Source organism: Papilio machaon, chromosome Z (genome assembly GCF_912999745.1).
Source record: "Papilio machaon chromosome Z, ilPapMach1.1, whole genome shotgun sequence".
Classification (NCBI taxonomy): Eukaryota; Metazoa; Arthropoda; class Insecta; order Lepidoptera; family Papilionidae; genus Papilio; species Papilio machaon.
The window spans coordinates 3,056,076-3,075,568 of record NC_060016.1 but is presented as its reverse complement, the minus strand read 5'-3'; the positions used below and the strand labels follow the sequence as shown (position 1 = coordinate 3,075,568).

The 19,493-nt window shown below is 34.2% G+C and overlaps 3 protein-coding genes across 4 annotated transcripts; 2 read left to right on the top strand and 1 right to left on the bottom strand.

The window, feature by feature from the left end:
• Window positions 1-279: 279 nt before the first annotated feature.
• LOC106720000 (speckle targeted PIP5K1A-regulated poly(A) polymerase) lies at window positions 280-3,974 on the bottom strand. Its single transcript, XM_014514508.2, has 3 exons — window positions 3,694-3,974; window positions 1,838-1,993; window positions 280-1,714 (listed from the first exon to the last, which is right to left on the bottom strand). The coding sequence occupies exons 1-3, from the start codon at window positions 3,704-3,706 to the stop codon at window positions 693-695; spliced, it is 1,191 nt and encodes a 396-aa protein (XP_014369994.2). The 5' UTR covers window positions 3,707-3,974; the 3' UTR covers window positions 280-692.
• A 671-nt stretch (window positions 3,975-4,645) lies between these two features.
• LOC106719753 lies at window positions 4,646-6,646 on the top strand. Its single transcript, XM_014514194.2, has one exon. It carries the CDS (start codon window positions 4,646-4,648, stop codon window positions 6,413-6,415), a length of 1,770 nt encoding a protein of 589 aa, XP_014369680.2. The 3' UTR covers window positions 6,416-6,646.
• Window positions 6,647-9,694: 3,048 nt separating this feature from the next.
• On the top strand, window positions 9,695-17,069 carry LOC106719752 (techylectin-5A). Of its 2 annotated transcripts, none has more exons than XM_045686257.1 (8): window positions 9,695-10,213; window positions 11,169-11,319; window positions 11,458-11,553; window positions 11,629-11,785; window positions 12,062-12,326; window positions 12,830-12,956; window positions 13,303-13,462; window positions 16,755-17,069. In XM_045686257.1, exons 1-8 carry the CDS (start codon window positions 9,715-9,717, stop codon window positions 16,902-16,904), a joined length of 1,605 nt encoding a protein of 534 aa, XP_045542213.1. In that variant the 5' UTR covers window positions 9,695-9,714; the 3' UTR covers window positions 16,905-17,069. The 2 variants fall into 2 exon arrangements, with proteins under 2 accessions (XP_045542213.1, XP_045542214.1); XM_045686258.1 differs by having other exon boundaries at window positions 16,765-16,860.
• Window positions 17,070-19,493: the final 2,424 nt, after the last annotated feature.

The window sequence follows — 19,493 nt, the reverse complement described above, 5'->3', positions numbered from 1 at the left end:
TAGCACAAAACGTACTGCGTTCCTAAAAGTCTGATCTTATATAGGTATACTTATCATCAGATTTCTGTTCAACCACATAGCAAGTATATCGATAGGTCTGCCCATTATTAAAATTTCATAATTTGTAATTAGGTTCCACTAACAAAACTTACACATTCAAAATACTGTTAGTGACTGAATATGGTTATCGAAGCCGACTTAAGCGACTGCCCGCAACCTGTCTTAAGCAGGTCTGCAGCTGGCCTTTGCAGAAAAAAAACTATGTTTCATGATCTCAGTATTTAATTATTATACATGACAAATTGTAGTCTTAGCAAGACATTAAACTTATTTCTAGTCTTATGTAACATATATACTTTACGGTTTCACATTAAGGTCTAAGAACAGAAGGAACTAGTCCTCAGATGAGCGTTAAAACCTGAATTAATATGTGCTTAGTTAAAGGTACTGAAAAAAATGAATCAATTAATCAAAGAGTTGAGTCAATCTTCGTCTTCTACTGTAACGTATTTTTATGATACCACACGTTACAATTCACAATTCTTATTTGCCCACGCTTAAAATACGTATAAAGATCACGCACATTTTAATCAGAAAATATAGGACAGATGTGATATCAAAAATAATTAAATAAGCAGACTTGCATCAGCTTTGATCACACAACTTAGATTGTTGACAAAATTAAAAAATATCTATGATCGAACTTTTTTTCTACCTTTTTGTCGAGCACGCATAAAGGCTTCGTGAAGGATTTTTTTTTGTTTTTTACTAGGGGTTTTGTTTTTGACAATATTTCGAGGTACTACTTTTCTAGTAACGGGACTTTCTTCAATTCTCATAGACAAAATGGCCCAGAGAAAGGCATCACTCTTTTCCATTTCATACGCCGTCGCGCAGAGCCTTATGTATGACATCACTTTTTTAACTAACTTAGGATGGACCGCTACAGTACAATTTCTGCTGTGGTCAAAAGGATCCTGTAAACAAATTATGCTATCCATTCTCAAGGGCAAGCATCTTTCGTTTTGTAAATTTTCTCCATATAATCTATACTCTGATGGCTCATTTCCCACTATGGAAAAGGATTCTCTACTTATTGGTTGCCCCAAAAACGGACTAATAATAAACTTATCATAGTTGAAACCCCTGTAGTACAAAAAAAATCCACCAAGCAGCTCATAAAGGGTTTCAGTGTTGCCACTAACATGCATTACATCGTCAAAGGCCACATTCCAGTTGTCAACAATACATTCATTGCTTTGTAGCCTGTGCACAGGTGGTAAAATGTCTTTTTGTTGTAAATAAAACACTACCAGTAAAATCATAGCATAGTTGGGTATCAAATTGGTGCCTGTGAGCCCATGTACTTTAGCCCAGTATTTGATTAGAATAGCGAGTGACTTAACTCTGTTATCCACCTCCATAAAGTAAGCTAATAATTTGCTATTTTCTATGGATTGCGAGGACGTAAAGCTAATGTCGCACTGCCGGTGAGTGGGGATGTGGTAAAATTTTACAATTGGAATCTTAGCTTCACCAATAGCAAAAGGCTCCTTGAAAATATGCGGTTGTTTTTTGAGGATTGCTCTGGCTTTATAAACAAAGACATTAGCCGGAGACCACAGCCAGGGTGGCACGCTGATGTAGCAGTCCAGGTCACTACATTTTATTCCTAGCCCCGTAACAATAGATCCAAATGCATGGACTGCACAACCTGTAACATGCAATCAATGTTTACTTAATTAAAATAAATACCAAATGGACTGTACATCATTCTTTGGCTTAAAATATTTCTGGACTGGGTAATTACATATAATTAAATATTTGCAGTACTAACCAGGCCAAGCTTTCCCTAGTGTCCACTGCAAGTCATCTATTAATATTTGCAATTGTTCCACCTCAGATCTAGTCAATCTAATGTACTTCATAAGTCCTTGAACTTGTGAATCAAAGTCACCCTCCAAGTGTAAGTTATTTATGTCTAAGATGTTATCTGAAATGTATAATGTGAAATCAACTGTCAAATTAGCTAATCTTAAATAGTCGAGCCTGGGTGAGCAACAGTCCAAGGGACTCCAATATTTTTTTTGCTTATTGAGGTTTCTTTCTCATGGTTATAGCTTATTGAGTTAGTCTGTTGTGATCAGACTAAGGCTCTCTTTTATAGAGGTTTCTTGCTTCTCCAGTTCTCTCTTATTCAGGTCCAACTGTACGCAATACATTGTAGTCACAAGAAATATTTAAGGTCCTATCTATACAAGTGATCAATCACTGGTTTGTATTGCTTTTTACAAAAAATGGTTTTGGCCCAGTGGCTGTATCTTGTTTAAATGTATAGGGGTGTTTTTCACAAAAAATGACCCTAGCAAAATCGGACTGTCCCACAACTTTAACCATTTAATTTTTACTTTCTTACATAGGACATGTAAAAGTGAAATTTCATATGACCTAGGTAAATGTTTTAAAATAGAATTAAATTATAAAGGGTCATAAAAAGCGGATATTTATTTTTATATTAAAAAAAAAGCAAAATAGGAGGTGAGGATTTTGTGTGTCCCACAGTACTCTCGGAGACTTCAAATACATCTCATTTGTAGAATATTGGTCTTTGAGTATGTTTAAGTGTTTGATCATAGTCTCTGTATGTCTTAAAGTGTCTTTTCAAGTTTATATGTGATAAACTTATGGTTGTTTTAAAAATATAACTATTTTAATTAAAAATTTTAATTTTATTTCAATTAAAATACAGAAATTACATAGGATGTTAGAAACTAGTCGCAAACGATATTACCGCGAAAAACTTCTGCATGAAAGAAAGAATCGCGAAATAGAGAAAGAGAGGTTTATTGCATCTATTGATTAAAGTAATTGTGATAATTATTATCTAGTAAGTAAAAATTTAAAATAATCACCTTAATAATATAAGTTATATGTCATCTCAAATTGATAATTCTATGTCTTTTAATACATTTATGTGTAATAAAAAGTTTAATGCAGTTAAAACTTTTTATTAATAATTTTAAGTTAATAAAGCGTTAACTTCTTTGTGATTGTGTTTTTAAACACGGTGGTGTGGACACTGCTCAAATTATTCCTATTCGTAACGTAATTGTCGTAATAGTCACTGTCCCATATTCTGAATAGTACAAAAATGCTTTTTTAAATATCTATTTTTCATTTTATAGTGTTTATTTAGTAATTATCAGTATTTTATTATAGCCAAAAATTCCTCAATTTGCTCAATTTTTAAATTTGTTACACGTATCATTAGTAAAGACAACATTTCAAGTGCCATTTGTCGAAGAAGTGACAAACATGAAACTATTTCCCTGATTGTTTATTAATGTGATAGAAATATGCTACCTTATTGATGTTTATGGAAAGATTTTAAGCATATCTATAAGGTAATATACGTTGATTTTCTTTCAATACCTGGTCGTTTTATATCTGATTCATTATATTTTGTGACGCACAGGAATACTTTGCATCATATGCTGAGAGAAAAACTTGAATATTTCTTATATTTATGGTTTTATATTAATTTAAATAGCATATTTAGCTAGTTAATAATGAATTGTTTCATACCAGGGAAAATATGAACAATTTCATGTAAAACCAAAATTATTTTTCGTGATCGTCACAGGGTCAATTTTTCTGAAAAACACCCATAGAATGAAATTAATAAACAATTACCATTATTCGCCATTTTGTTCACTTAGTTCTTGATTTTTGCATTAAATGCAATAAAATGTGGTCAAATTAAAATTATATAAAAAAATATCCAAAATAAAATACTGGGTTGGAAAACGGTTTCAGTTTTCAGTTTCGATTTGACGGTGAGACAAAACTAACAGATGAAAAAAAAACATCATATTTGGTAAAAGGTCACAGACTATAGAACGATCAGGTTATCTGAACTCTGAACCCATGCACAATCTGTTAAACACGAACAATTACAAAAATAAAGAAAGACAGTTTTTTAACGAAGTTTTTTCTTCGACAGCTCATCACACACTCATGACAGTACAGAATTGTAAATTTAAAACCTCCTGATATCTGTAGGTGGCCAGTAATCCTTAGCGGAATATTATGTGAAATAAGACAAAACCTTTAATGAATATAAGGTTTTAATTAGCTAAAATTAATAGTAAATAAAAGGATTATAGGAAATCTATAGGCGATTGCTAGGAAATGACAGCTTTAGCTTCGTTCCGATTTAAAAATAAAATTTAAATGCGTGTGTTGATTATATGTGACAGTTGATTCTATCTATATTATTAGTCCGAATCTACATCACCAGCTACCATCAGCCCCAAAATGGTTAAATCAAATATGTACAAATTACTACTTCTTATAGCCAGTCCATTTAAAGAGGCCGGTGGGATTATGTGACACTTTTTTATATTGAGTGAGCTGTCAAAATTTAGTTTGATTTAAGCCCACCGGGTCAAACAAATTCATCGGTCTATACCTTTCTATATATATTTTATTTTTCTCTTTGGTCTATAGATATGTCACAACATAATTTGTCAGAGGGTTAGAGGGATGACGGGAAATAAAAATTGTATTTCCTACGGCTTCACTGTTTTCACAATTCATTACATTTAATTAACAAATAACAAAATTTTGATAATATTTATACACAATGGCTTTTGATCTTGCGGAAAGGTTTCCCAATGGAACAAAATATTACGCACTCCTTGATCCTGGACAATATCAATGTATTTCCGATAGAAAACAAAAAGAAAGCATAGCACCATTTCTCTCAAAATCCCCTCGTGTTTGTCAAAAAGGTAATAAGATCTGGACACATGCTGCTTACAGCCCGAAGAGCGACCGGCATATTCCAAATTGTACAACAATTCGTTCAAAAATTCCACGATTTAAATACGAAGCAATCACAAATGATGCGTTGGATGAAATTATTTGTCAATGCGATCGAAATACATGTGAATGTTTACCAAAAAAGGACGAACCCGACTTGAAAACTAAATATCCTGTCCGTCCGCGTATATTTATAGGACCTTATCCCAGGACAATGAGTGATAGTGGTATATCAGTACCATGCAGAAGAGATCGTGGATTTCATTTATTTCCTGATGGTAGAAAGAAACGTATTCTTGAAGGTTTTAAGGCTGGTCCCCCATTCTATGATGCTGAAGTGCGTGAGTTTACTACTTTTTACCGTGGATGCAAATGGAGCTACTGGACTGCGCGAAGATCGACCAAAACTGTGGACGAGGGACCAGGTCCTGCGGATTATACCATACAACATGAGCCCACTGAAACAGAAAAGTGTGCGGAAAAAATCCGTGCAGATAAAAGAAGAAAATCAAAACAATACAGGTACATTGAAATGGTTCAACAAAATAATATAAGAGAAAATCTACCTGGCCCGGCTACTTATAGTCCAAAAGCTCCTAAAGGTACAGAATTGAAGTTCTTAGGTTCAAAAGCTGAGAGATTTCAAACTTCTAAATACGAAGTTATTCCTGGACCTAATGCTTATACAATTAAACGCATATTTGACTTACCAGAGTCGCCAGGCACTTATTGTCATGTAAAATTGCCTCCCATAGCTCCTTTTGGATTTAATGCGCCAAGGTTTAAACGCACCACTCATCAGGCGCCTGGACCCGCTGACTACGAAATTACTCATAAGATTTCTAATTTTATGGTTTGCTCAAAAGCGCCTTTTGGGTCATGTTCAAAACGGTTTTCGGAAACAAAAGAACTAGATGAAATCGCTGAGGAAGAAAATGAAGTGAAGGAAGAAGAGCAACGTGAAAAATGTTTGAATTCAAGTTGGATGTTCAAGTCTCAGGCCAAGAGACTGAATCCTCTGAAGAAGAACTTATGTGCTCCCAGTCCCGCAGATTTACCTATGAAAATGTATGACACAAAAAGGTCTCTGCCGTTGCAACAAACAGCACCTTTCTTTACTTCGACCGAACGTTTTCAGCCTTGGTACAACTTTATACCAATACAAAATTTGGATGAAACCCCCGGGCCTGCACAGTATAGGCATGATAAGCCGTCTTGTACACCCGCTGTAGTGCGGGGACCATTATATCGGTCCAAACGTTTCGATTATTCAATTTCTAATACACCTGCATGCAATAGATATAATATTGGCGGCGGAGTGGAGACGGTGTTACATACAAGCAGTGCAAGGGTTAAAGATAATATTAGGAAAAGACGAGGATTCTGTTGGAAAGCCTTAAAACAAAAGAGTAAATTAAGTGATAAAGAAAAAGAATCGCTTTTATTAAATAATTGCATAGCTTTGCTGAATGTTGACCTATTTAGTGATAAAATTTCCAATACGGGTAATAATTATTCTGCGGCACCGGAGAAAAGAAATAAATTATTACACTGTTTTTTGTACCGCCATCCAGTACCTAATTATTTTTAGGCTTTTTAAAGATCGAAAAATAACTAGACAAATTGGTACTGAACCTATTCTTTTAGCTGAGACTGTACCTTGCTAAAGAAGCAAGTGTACTTGGCTTACATGGAATAAAGCTAGTAACAAATCACTAACACACCTTACCACGGCATGCACTAGGAACGCTCTAGCACAAGACTTGTCGTAAGGACTTTATAGTATACCTTTCTTAATATAGAAACGGCACATTCTTTATTTAACATATTCCTTTCGTATTCTTGGATAGTACTGCAGTTTATTTTCCTTCTTGGATTGCAGAATGCGTTTATTTTCCACACTTACAGTAATAAATTTAAAAAACCGTTAAAGTCTACAATTCAAGCGTATTTATATTGTAACTTTTTACTCTTTATAAAAATTTACAATAATAAACAATAAAATTATAATCTGACTTTCATTTCATAGTAACATTGTAGTACAACAGTAAATGAAGATTATAAAATTAGTAATCACTGCAAGTTTTAATAACACGTTTGGACACTTTCTTTTAGATAAACATTGTATATGTTTCCTTATGTAATTTTTAAACAGGATATTGTTCCATTTGACAATGGAAGGTTATATAGAGTACAATGTTTTGATGAAAGTAAGTTACTTATTAGGCACGCGACCTGCCGCGACCGTTAAATGTATCGAAACGTTACAACCGGTGCCAGACAAATAATGAAGAAAAAGCTACTAATGGCGCTTACAATATTCACACTGTCCGCAGCAAAGAGAAGTCACTCAGAAGGCCACCAACATGGAGCATCATCAGGTCACGAAGAACACATAGACAATATGGCATTCGCCCAACCAGCGGGAACATTACGAAGAGATTTGAATGTGAAGAATTTTGAAAGCAACATTCTTACTGAAAACCAATACTTTCAAAAGATCGATACATTAGATAACAGAGTCGACAATCTAAACTCCTTAGTGCAGAATCAAACAAATACGATAATCGAATATTTAATGGAAATATTAAAACTTGTTCAACTGGCGCCCGTACACGTCATGGAGGGTGCGATACAATCATTGAAAAACGATTTGGACAAAGTCAAATATCTGCTCACACATCATCATCATTCTAGTAATCATTCACTGCGACGAGGTATTTTACATATTTTTCTAACTTTAGCATGCATTTAATGTTTCTGTCATGTCTTTCCTTATTTTAATTATTTAGTATTAATTGTAGATAAAGGATATCACTTGCTTTTCTTTTCTTTTAATGTGGCAAAGGCGTGAGAATAATAAAATAATAAGAGAAAAAAGAAACAATAATGAAACAAAAGACCATATTGCTAAGTAATCTTATATATATAAAAGATTCTTGTATTTATAAAAGAAAGTCGTGTTAATTACACTATTTATAACTCAAGAACGGCTGAATCGATTTGACTGAAAATTGGTGGGCAGGTAGCTTACAACCAGGAAACGGACATAGGATAATTTTTACGGAGTCGCGGGTAAAAGCTAGTTATTAAATAAAGAATGTCTGATCTTGTATGCTTGGTAATCGTGTAATCGCAGTGCCGGAATATAATAAAGTTATAATATAAAAACTAAGATAAAAAAATGATAAGAATATAAAAACTAAGTTTTGACCGCGACGTCGTCTGTGCAGAATTACATAAGTTTGAAATGTATCACATGTGTTACTCGAAAATATGTTCTATACATTGTTTTATGTACCAAATTTAAATGAGACGTGTTGAACCGTTGCGGAGTGATTGAGGAAATATGGGTCAAACGTATCCCACGGGAACCGTACACACAGGATCGTAGGTTCGTAGGTAGCCTATCCTTAGGTCACCTCTAAATTGGGAAGACTCTGAACTCTTTGGTCGGGAAGTATAATGAGCTGACGATGAAGTAATCTATGTGTTCTTCCGGAATGTGTTTTATATCTATGCGGAATTTCAGTGAGATCCGTAATAACAAACATCCACCAATCTGATGCTTCCAGACTGGTTTTGTAGTTACGCTGGTTGTCATCGCTGACAGCCAAAGCATTTCAACTTCTAAGAACCGTTTTAGAATAACGCGTAGCTATCAACGCGAACGTTTCTAAAAGTTGATATATTTTGGCTGTAAGCGGTGACGATCAGCGTGACTCTAAAACCAGCCTAAATTATTGCATTTATTATATTACTAAGAAGTAAGACTTCATACTTAATTTTAGCAAATTTGTGAATTAATTTGGGGAAACGTATGTAAAAACATTTTCGGGATCATTGATCGTTGTGGTTGGGAGACCTTTGAAATATGCTTTTTAAGTGAATCTTAACATTTTGTTAAGGGCAAAACGTTTAGGCTTTTGACGTTAGTCGATTTTAATAAAATTTCGTGAGTTCTATAAAAGGGTCTTGACAGACGGACGGACTACAAAGTGATCCTATAAGGATTTTTTCCTCTTCAGGTACGGAACCCTAAAAATGGAACAATGTTAGTCGGCAGACCCTTACTAGCAACCATGTCGACTCTAGGGCCCAAAATCAAATGGTTGCTGGTATGCTGCCTGCTAAAGATGAAATATGACTGAAGTATAAGCATAATTCATAACTTATCACTAGGAAGTTATTGAAATGACATGAACCGAGTGGTTTTTGATAATTCTCTATGTGCCTTCAACATATTACTACGCCGATTGTTTAAAATCTGGTTCCTCAAATATAACGTGACGAAGTTAATCTCATTCGTCTCAGGTGTTAAGCCTCTAGGACACTCTTGCAAAAACCAGTCGGAACCTAAGCGAATGAATCTGAAATGCCAGTTTTATTTGTTCCGGGAGTTCCGTTTTGCAGACAACTTGTCGATTTGCCTTTGCAGATGTGTGCTAAAGTTAATCTTAACTTTAATGATTTTATGGAATTTAGTACAACACAAACACAAACAAAAACTTTCGGACTTTCTACGGTGTCGTAATTACATTTTCTTTACATTTTGTCTCCAATTGTCGGGGTTTTGGTGAAAACTGAATTGTAAAATACCTCCATACATATTGTACGACTCGACACGAGCGGGGGAGTTATTAATTTACATTGTAGACGTCTTTATTGTAAACAATAAGATATATTTTGAAAACACGTCCAAACAAATTATATAGTCGATCGTACTATTAACAATTAACCATGCGAAGTAGCGTTATTACGAATCATCTGCTAAAACAAAGCATGATTGTTTTTATTTGATGACCGTTCTGTTTGTAAACTTTGTATGAGCGTGGAAAATGTTTGAGCGGGCCAGTCGCTCTACGACCAAGTGAACGTTCGCACATCGAAATGTTATACATTCTGCTGCTTGCACTCTTGACCATGTCTCCCATATCCACGGAAGTCGCCCCGGATCCTAGTAGAGCTAAGAAACAAAAACACAGAAGTGACCATTCAGATAAAAACGCATGGAAAAAAGAATACGAAGACGAATTGAGTAGAGCGATGCTTGCATCGAGAAAACGCGACAATTATACTAGAGTTGTGCAGTCAGCTATGATGTCAGAAAACGAGGCTGTCATAGAAAAGATCATGGAGTCGATCACCACAAGTGAAAAATATCTAAAGAAAATCGACAGCATAGATTTCAGACTGAACAGGCTGGACATCGAAGTACACGAGAAAACCAATAACATATTGAAATATCTAGCGGCGCTGTCGAAATCATTGCAAAGTCAATTGTTCCCAGAGAAGTTGGACACTGCAATAGATCTATTAAAGACAGATATAAGTTACGTGAGAGCAAAATTAGAAAAAACATCGCAAGGAGGTATTACTCTACCCTATAGTAAGGCTTCTTAAAAAGCTTCTTACCACTTTTTGCTAACGCATAAAGCGTATTATAATATAATTCAGATAAGTCATCTACTGGTAAACTATTTATGAAGAAATGAATATAATATTTTTCGCGTAATGATCGAAATTTGATTAAAACCTTTAGACATATTTCTTATTATAACGCAACTCCGTCTTTACAATAATGTTATTTTCTATTTATAAGCTATTTTTTATGCAAACTAAAAAAAAAAAAAACTATCGTTAGGAGAATAAATATATTTTTGTCCCAAACACTACCACTGTTTGTCAACAATAAGTCGTGGCGTTATGAGCATGATAAGCTATAGCTATATAATACTAGCTTCTACCCGCGACTCCGTCCGCGCGGAATGAAAAATAGAAAACGGGGTAAAAAATTATCCTATGTCCGTTTCCTGGTTCTAAGCTACCTGCCCAACAATTTTCAGTCAAATCGATTCAGCCGTTCTTGAGTTATAAATAGTGTAACTAACACGACTTTCTTTTATATTTTTTTTTATATAGATAGATATAGGTAAGGCGTATAAAGGGCAGATCTGTATGTCACTCGGTATCAAAAATTATGCGATCCGCACCAAATCGTCGTACAAAAATTCACGTCCCTGGCCAGAATGGACCACAATGGGGCAGATACATTGTTTGGCGATTGAACGGCCGATAGATTAAGATTATAGAGAAAAAAACATTGTGGCAGCGTATAATTTCTTCAAAATATATAGATCGATGATCTTATAACAGTTTTAACAGATATGGGAAGACATTAAATTAATTTCGATAAAAAACAACTTTTTTTAGTTATGTTTTGTATAAAATGTAATTAGTTTTACTCTTCCACGATATGCTATAGTGACGAAGTATATTTATTTGTAGTTTAAATTAAAAACAAAACATTTTTTTATTTGATTGACCATAAAATATTGTTGCAGTGGATACTGGCGTATACAGATTGGAATCCGGACTTGACGCCCGTCTTAAGTTCGTTGAAGACCATATAAAGGGCATCATGGCCAGCGTTGAGTCTATTTCAGGAGTTATTTCAGAAGTAAAACATCGACAGAACAGTAAACTTTATCACAAGTAAGTATTACGTTACAATACGCCATGACAACTTTATATGCCATACACCCGCGAGGGTCTACGGAAAAAAATTATTAATTTCCATAATTTATTATTTACATATATCTTTCTTAATTAATATTAACTCTTATTCCTTAGCCGACAGGAGTCAGGCGGCGGATTGGACAGCTTGTCAATAATAAGTGAGTTTAGAAAAGCGCTCCATGAACAGAAACCGAAGAAATGTGAATGCAAGTAAGTATGCTTATGTCTTTAAAATCAGTCTGTATCGAAAACACTCAATTAATATTTTATTCTGTTACTTCTCAGAATCGGTCGGATGGACCGTAATGAGAGATATCCTACTGACTGTCATGAAATACAAATTCAAGGGTTCAATGTATCAGGCATCTACAAGATCAAACCAGACGATATTGATCCGTTCTATGTTTTGTGTGATCTTAGCACCGCTGGTGGTGGATGGACGGTAAGTACAATCATTATTGTTAATTAATAAAATTAAAAAATCTAAGGATTCTATTCAATTAAACGCAGCTCCTAGATCTTTATTTTCCTATTATTAACATACTCGTAATTAAATTATCCACCTGTAATATTTTTGTGTAAAATGTAAATTTCTTGTATGTACCGCTTGAAAATTTAATGAATGATAAATGTTGCAATTTCAGTAAGTGGACTAGCGTCAACTAAGTTAAATGCACAAGCATCAGCAGTTTACGTGATAGCAATTAATTATTTTAAGGTATTTCAAAATCGTTACGACGGCTCGCAAGATTTTTACAAGTCTTGGTCCGAGTATAAGTATGGCTTCGGCAACTTGGCGGGCGAGTTCTGGTTGGGCTTGGAGCAGTTGCATCATCTCACCAGTCAGAAGCTGTACGAGCTGAGGATCGAGCTGGAGACGCAGCACGGGAGGGACGGCTTCGCAGGATACTCGGTCTTCACCATCGCACCGGAACATGAAGGCTACAGGATAAGCACACTCGGCTCCTTCCATGGATCTGCAGGTCTGGGCCTTTAACTATTTAAGCTTCTAAGCTCTTATTAAAGGAGCGTTTGTCATTCTATATAAAAAAATATCAATCCAGGAAGGCAAAAGACGCTTCGATAAATGATTCTTAATTTTTTTAAATCCTTTTTTGAGTATTTAACGCAACACTTCAAGATACTTCATAAACCTTGTGTTAATACTTCTCGTTCTACCCTATGGTATAGTAAAGGACAAATTTAAATGAACGAAAAAAAGGACATCGTTAAAAATATCTTAGGCGAACTTATGATATCACAACAGTCGTGTCTTCGTTCTAGTGAACTCATGTCTATTTCTGATGAACTTAGATTATACCATTTGAAAAAAATAATAGATGTGATAGATGGATTGCGGGACAAGATTAACAAGCAAATATAATTTGAAACAAAAGATAAAATGAATTTGAAAGAAAAAATATTTGTTGACCAAAGTGGAAAAAGGGCAAGGAGATGATTTCTTAGTGAAGAGTGTTTGTTTAAGGTGACTCATTATCATACCACGCCGGGCAGAAGTTTTCGACGTACGATGCGGACAACGACGAATGGAAGGAGGGGTCCTGTGCCACCGAACATGGCGGCGCCTGGTGGTACAAAGAATGTGACAAAAGGTAATAATTATACCGTCGTACATAGAGTAAGGACGACCAAGGTTGGGTATGCTAAGATTTGCTTTAAATTGAGGAAGCAGGTAGCTGTACCCAGCAAAAAACCAATATTTGAATTTAGGTTACTTATTAAAGTAGCTTCTTAGGTTTAACACTTAAGCTATACGTTATCTCGAATTATCATCATCTTTATGTAAAATTAATATTTTGGTCAAAGCTGCAAAGAAGAAAAACTTGGTTAACTCATTAATTGTAATTTGTTTACTAACAGTAAGACATAGTAGTGTACATTGTTAGAATTCGTTACGATGTTTTTTGTTTTTATTTAATCGATTATATTCTTTTGCAGCAACCTTAACGGCAAATATACACTATCTGCGGAGGAGCCACAAGGTCAGAATATGTACTGGATCTCGTTTAAAGCGCCTGCGGTGCCGCTCACCAAGTCACGGATGATGATACGTCCCCTGCCAGCAAGTCGGCCACTCGACTACAGCCAGTATCCCAGGGTAATCGCAGCCCTTTATACGGATTAAAATATTTTATACACCCATTAGGTATAAACTCATAGAAAATCAATTAGTACTTACTAACTTTTCACACTAAATAGTCGACTGTAGCTGAGATAAGAAAGTAGAAGCCAACTTTTAACCCATTTAAGTAGATCTTCTAGAAACATATCAATAAATCAAGTTAAAATTGTTAGCATTGAAAAACTTGGTACAAACCATATAGTAAATATGAAAAAAAGAATGCAGTCGTTCGTTGCAATACTTATTTATTAGTAAACAACACAAGAAAATTGAATAACTAATGTGACCTTTTATGATAATATTGTTTTCGACAAAATGGAATACATTATAGAATGTTTCTCAATACATCATTCGCCTTCCTATTTTATTGAATTGTAAGATTTTTTTTCAGTAAGAATCAGGCTGGTTGTTTTTGCAAGGTTATTTAAACGAGCATTATTTTTAATGAAATATTTTTGTGGTCCTTATACAATATGACTGTTTCGTTAAGATAAAGTTTCCGCTTGTAGGAAAGCGAATTTGGTCACCACCATCGGTTGCGGAGAATTTACGGGACGCATTGCTTTGATGGGCAAGTATCCCACTAAATTTAGTCTTTCTGCAAATGTGTCCCAGTTACTTCTTAGTATTTCTAGTAAATACTTCAGTTAAAAATAATGCACGCTTAAATATATCTTTTATAAAAGTATTAATTTGTTGGAATTTAAAAACACTACAAAACGTCCATAATAATATAATAATCATCAGCCTGTGTCAATCCATTGCTGGACAAAGATCTTCCCCATTACTTTCCACCGCTTGTCTCGATCGTACGCCGCATCTAACGTTTATCTCATGTAATCATTAGATTTATTTCTAGGTTAATATGCAGCATTATAACCAAAGGTGGGCATTAACTCGTTAATCCGTTAATCGTTAATTAACGAAGTTAAAATTTTCCTTAACGGATTAACTTTTAAGTTAAATTCAAAAAGTGTTAACGCTCTTGTTAACTTCCGTTAAATTCTACATCCGTTAATTTATTCCGTTAATTGTTACAATAGACACTTATTGACGTGTTGTCATTTTATTTAATTTATGCATCAGGCTACATTCGTAAGTTCGGCTATGTTCGGCGACCGTCGGCGAGTCGAATGGTGAACGAGAAAGAGAACGAGCGAGTTGATGCATGTTATACAATACACCGAGCGGCCGGGATAGACGTGATCAAAAGAGTACCACAGAATCCTTGTTAGAAAATAGTGACGATTTAAACAAACTTACCTCTATCAAATATTGCGAAATTTTGGCGCTAGACACCTTCAAAGTTTAATAATTAATTCACATTTACACAAATATCTCTAAAAGTCTTTATTACATTTTATTCACATTAAAACTGGTTTTCATTTATTTAATTTTTTTATAAAGACTTTGTTATAAAATCAACATAAGGTTCGAAAACACTTTACTCTTAATACAATAATTGTTATACGCGAGACGCAAAATCTATTAAAAGAGATAAACTCTGCGTTGAATTGCAATCAAAATAATCGAGATTACTCTTCAACGTCTTACCTAAAATACAACTAAACTTTGTTGCAGACAAAAATGTTTATTTTAATGTTGGAGTTTAAAGACAACAAACAATATAAAAAAAAATAGTTTATGGTTCATTTGAAAAAGCGTACAAATAGGATTTTTTTGTCATTGCGTAGATAAGAAACAAACAATGAAAAATAAATTTAAAAATTCGAAAGACGAAATGTGCACGCAATAAACGTTCCTCAAAAACAAAAGGGATTTATGAGTTTATTATCGTCGTTTGTTTTTTTGGGGCTTCTTCATAGTCAAAGAAAAAAAATTTTGCATTTTAAAAATATGAACAAAGGATCAAATTGACAGCCGCACAGAGAATACGATAACGAACTCGATGGATTTATGGCCCCAACCCTTCTAATGGTCGGGGATGCACGTGCGCTGCGCAAAGACAATAGCGAAGATAATTTGTTTGTTTACAAAAAAAAGTATACGACAAAACGAGAAGGAATGAGGAAAAAGATAAAATAATTATGTTAGTGAAATAATGTTAAACTGTGTTATACTAAATTTAATATATGAAATGTTGCCACAAGTGACCTTTACAAAAAGACATCGATTTTATTACGTATATCGAAAGTTTATTTTAAAACTAATCGAATGTCGTTGAAAATAATTCAAAACCATATTCTTACTAACTAACTATAACGATTTTATAGGTCATAAGAAAGAGAGAAGACATCACCCGCGATTGGTTGTTTTCGTTATGTCGTGTAACTTATGCTCAATACACTGAGAGTAATTTAACTTGATTTAACATATAATAATAGATCGGACGATAGATCATTAGATGATAGAAGTTATCGATGGCATCTCAGTTGTATGGTTTGATGCGTTGAGATGTATCACTGGATTGGTTATATAGTTTATTTATCAATGTTATAATAAGTTTCCTCTGATGTTAGAAGTTTTATTAATAAATCTATATTAATAAATAAAAAGTACGTAAAAAATGATAAGTCTGTTCGTGGGTCCTTAGCTAAAATAAAATAAAAAAATATTACCAAATTATACATAAAAATAAATGTTCAGTTGTTGGAGTATGAGCAAATGAATATCCGGGTGCAAATAGTAACAGATAAATGTAAATACTGCACAAAAGTTTTGATTGTTTTCTTTTGAATATTATCACATGTCTTAATGTTTAATAGAAAATTTGTGTTGTCTAAATTTAGTTAGCTATCTTATTCCGTGACGTCGGATTGTCGATGAAACAATTGACTGAAAAAGTCAATTGTCCATCATTGTCAGTGCAGTATATAAGTGTGTGTAACTAGTGCATGCTATGTCTTTATTATGGTACAGGCATTAGTACATCGCTCCTATTGTCTAAATTATATTTTAGTATTATATAACTAAATTATAGATAGGATTAGCGATCTCCCGAGATTTCGTAAGGGCAGTAAAAAAATAGCCTAAGTTCTATTGAAAGTCTCGACAAAATCGGTCCATGCGATTTGGAGATTATTCATATGGCCATTTCCCGCTTGCGCCTTATACTCGTAATATGAACAAAAATTAACTTTAACTGTTAACTTTAACTTGCGTTAAATTTTCGTAAATTAAACGCTTTAACGATTAACGAAGTTAAATTTTTATTTAACGAATTAACGATTAACGAAGTTAACTTTTTGATTAACTGTGCCCACCTATGATTATAACTTAAGAATGAGGTAGCTTATGTTGTTTTCAGAAAATTTTAGAGAGCACCAAAGTAAAACCGTCAGAAGAACAGCAGAAGGGGCTTCGGGCGAAACCAACGTTCGAGGGGGCACATATAAGGAAGCCTTACCGGTATGAAGGGCACACGCGAGAAGAAGTATTTTTCCCAAATTATTCGTAGACATATCAATAGACAAATGTGAACAATGCAATAACTGTGGCAAAAGTTCAACTAGAAATTGTTACAAAGTTTATTCGATGTCATAACGCAATCTGTTGTGAATTCATTTATTGTTCAAATTAATCAAGAGACTTATTCGAGTGAGAAATCATTATAATTAATGTCTTAAATACTTTTGTAACACGATTAAAATAATATTTTAAATGAATGTTAGCAATGTAAATAATGTGTATGTAATTTTTTGTTTGCATTTTACTAATGTAAAAAATTGTGAAAAGATCAAGGTTAGGTTATTTTTGCTATCTGAAAGTGCCACACAAAGTAAACACATTGACACTCTGACGTACTCTCTAAAAATCTGAAATGGTGCATTAATAACTTTTGTATTTCTCAACTACGAAGACGTGTGATGAAGACGTTCGAAATTTCATGTTTAAACGAGTAGTGGCAATCGTAATTCGATCACTGGTTGACTTACCTAGGTTGGTAAATTATTTTAGCACAGTTCTCACGAGTGAAATAACGTTGAATGAAAAATAGATATCTGTTTTATAAGTAATTGTCATAATTACCATAAGTAATGTGTATGTAATGTCATTTAAAAACCGACCGAATGGATTTTTTTACTTTCGACTTTAGGGCAGAATAGTCGTAACAGCTAACGGCGGGTCTGCGTCCCTCTCACGAAAAAGGAAATAACAGTGTGATATAGTACGACGGTTGAACCTTAGGTTCTGTTCAGACAGACTGGACGGAGAGCAAGAAGATTTTTATCTAAAATAAACCTTTACTTCATTGGAACAAGGTTTAATTTTATATTTTTAAGATTTAAAAAGTGTAACTGAACCTTATTTAAATCTTATAAAATTCAATTTTGTTCGCTATTAAAATCTGCTCTGATCTCCGTTTGGGTCTCTGAACGGAACCTTACGGTAAAGATGTTTTCATAATGCAGAAAAAAATTCAATGTTGGATTGTTGGTAGCAAGACATAAGTTCCAAAACATTTGTCTAATTCATATAAATATTATCCTAGAGTTTATAAAATATATAAAATTTATAGAGTATATAAAATTTTTATAAACTAAATTTGCTGAAATCTAACATGCACTAGTTGTTCTAGTACTATTCTATTTGAGCCGGTTATTCCAATTGTGCCTCGTCCACTTTTTCGGAAAGTGGCCTGCGAATAGCGGATGGCTAGCCGACCAGGTCAAATGTTTCACAATACTGACCCCAACGTACCGTCTTAGAAAAGTTTCGTAGCATGTGAACCGATGACTGGTATTTTTTGTTAAATATTAATAAAATACCATGTCTGTTATATATTAAGTAAATAACGTGTGTGTCATATTTGTCTTATTAAAGATGCGTATAAAGTGTAGCAAGTAAGTGGCTAACGCCACGTTTTGGGACGCGAATGAAAATTAGCGAAATATAATGTTCAATGCTCCAAAACGTGGAATAGTTACGTATATTTAAGCCATGTTTTTATTATTATATAACATAGAGTTAAGTTTTCTTTTTATATAATGAATTAGGCTTACTTTTGCTACTTTAGTTACTTTTGTAAATATTTAATTTGTGTGTTAATAAAGGGATGGCCTTGTAGGTCCATAGGGTAAAGCAAAAGGGCAACGGAGAGACGAATTGTCCATCAACATCTATCGACGGGGTCTACCTACCTAGGAAAAGGGCTGTAGCCCTAACGGTAGCCTCGGGGACTCGTACCTGCGCGGACATAAGGTCTCGCGGTGGAACCCCACATTAGGGAAAGTGATTGTTCAGTAAAGTGATCTTTCGTCACCCTACAAGCGCCATCCAAGTAAGATAAAAGGTCTTAATATTGTGAAACTTAAGAAAATTACACAGCGCTTTGATAGTGTGTCTGCGGTGATACACGTACACGCACATCAAGGTGCTACCCAGGCCGAGTGCTGCGCATAACAAACGGCGCTCGCTCCCATCCAGGCTGAAGACACTAAGTGGCTTGCAATAGACTGCCCGCGTAAGTGGTAGGCGAGTCTGCTTCACTTGGTGTTTTATAATATTCGGATAGATAAGCTTCATCATACGAGTTTTTTAATAATGTAAATTTTGAATAAATTGTAAGTTTTATGATCAGTCTTTTTTTTGTTTTTGTTTAGTTTGTTTTTTGCAACAACTTCGAATTAAATAGGAATGAAATAAAAGAATTCAAATCAGTCTCATGCAGTTTATTAAATAATTTTGTTGGATATTAAGTGTTTCAATTATTTGAGCAACATTTATTCGAACTTGAAAAAATTGTCTCATCAATATTGTCATATCAGTTAACACGTTCAGTGACGCCGGCTCGCTCTGCGAGTTCTCATTAATACGTAAAAGTCATACGTCAAGTAGCACTGAACGTGTTAATTCATAGTCTCACTAGTGCTGCGCACGCGCAGAAATCTAATTTGCCAGAATTATACGAAACTGTTATTACAAAAGCTTTGCGACAACAGAAGTGAGAATACATGTTTACAATTCGACTGCGACAAGGACTGAATCATACATAGACACTCAGAATATAATTGAAAAGTACATATATTTGACGACATCTTCAGTT

Coding starts and splice junctions, on each gene's coding strand:
- LOC106720000 (XM_014514508.2), bottom strand. Junction 1,715..1,837: donor ACTAGGGAAAGCTTGGCCTG/GTTAGTACTGCA, acceptor TGCATGTTACAG/GTTGTGCAGTCCATGCATTT.
- LOC106719753 (XM_014514194.2), top strand. CDS start 4,646: ATGGCTTTTGATCTTGCGGAAAGGTTTCCCAATGGAACAAAATATTAC.
- LOC106719752 (XM_045686257.1), top strand. CDS start 9,715: ATGTTATACATTCTGCTGCTTGCACTCTTGACCATGTCTCCCATATCC. Junction 10,214..11,168: donor AGGTATTACTCTACCCTATA/GTAAGGCTTCTT, acceptor ATATTGTTGCAG/TGGATACTGGCGTATACAGA. Junction 11,554..11,628: donor CCGAAGAAATGTGAATGCAA/GTAAGTATGCTT, acceptor GTTACTTCTCAG/AATCGGTCGGATGGACCGTA.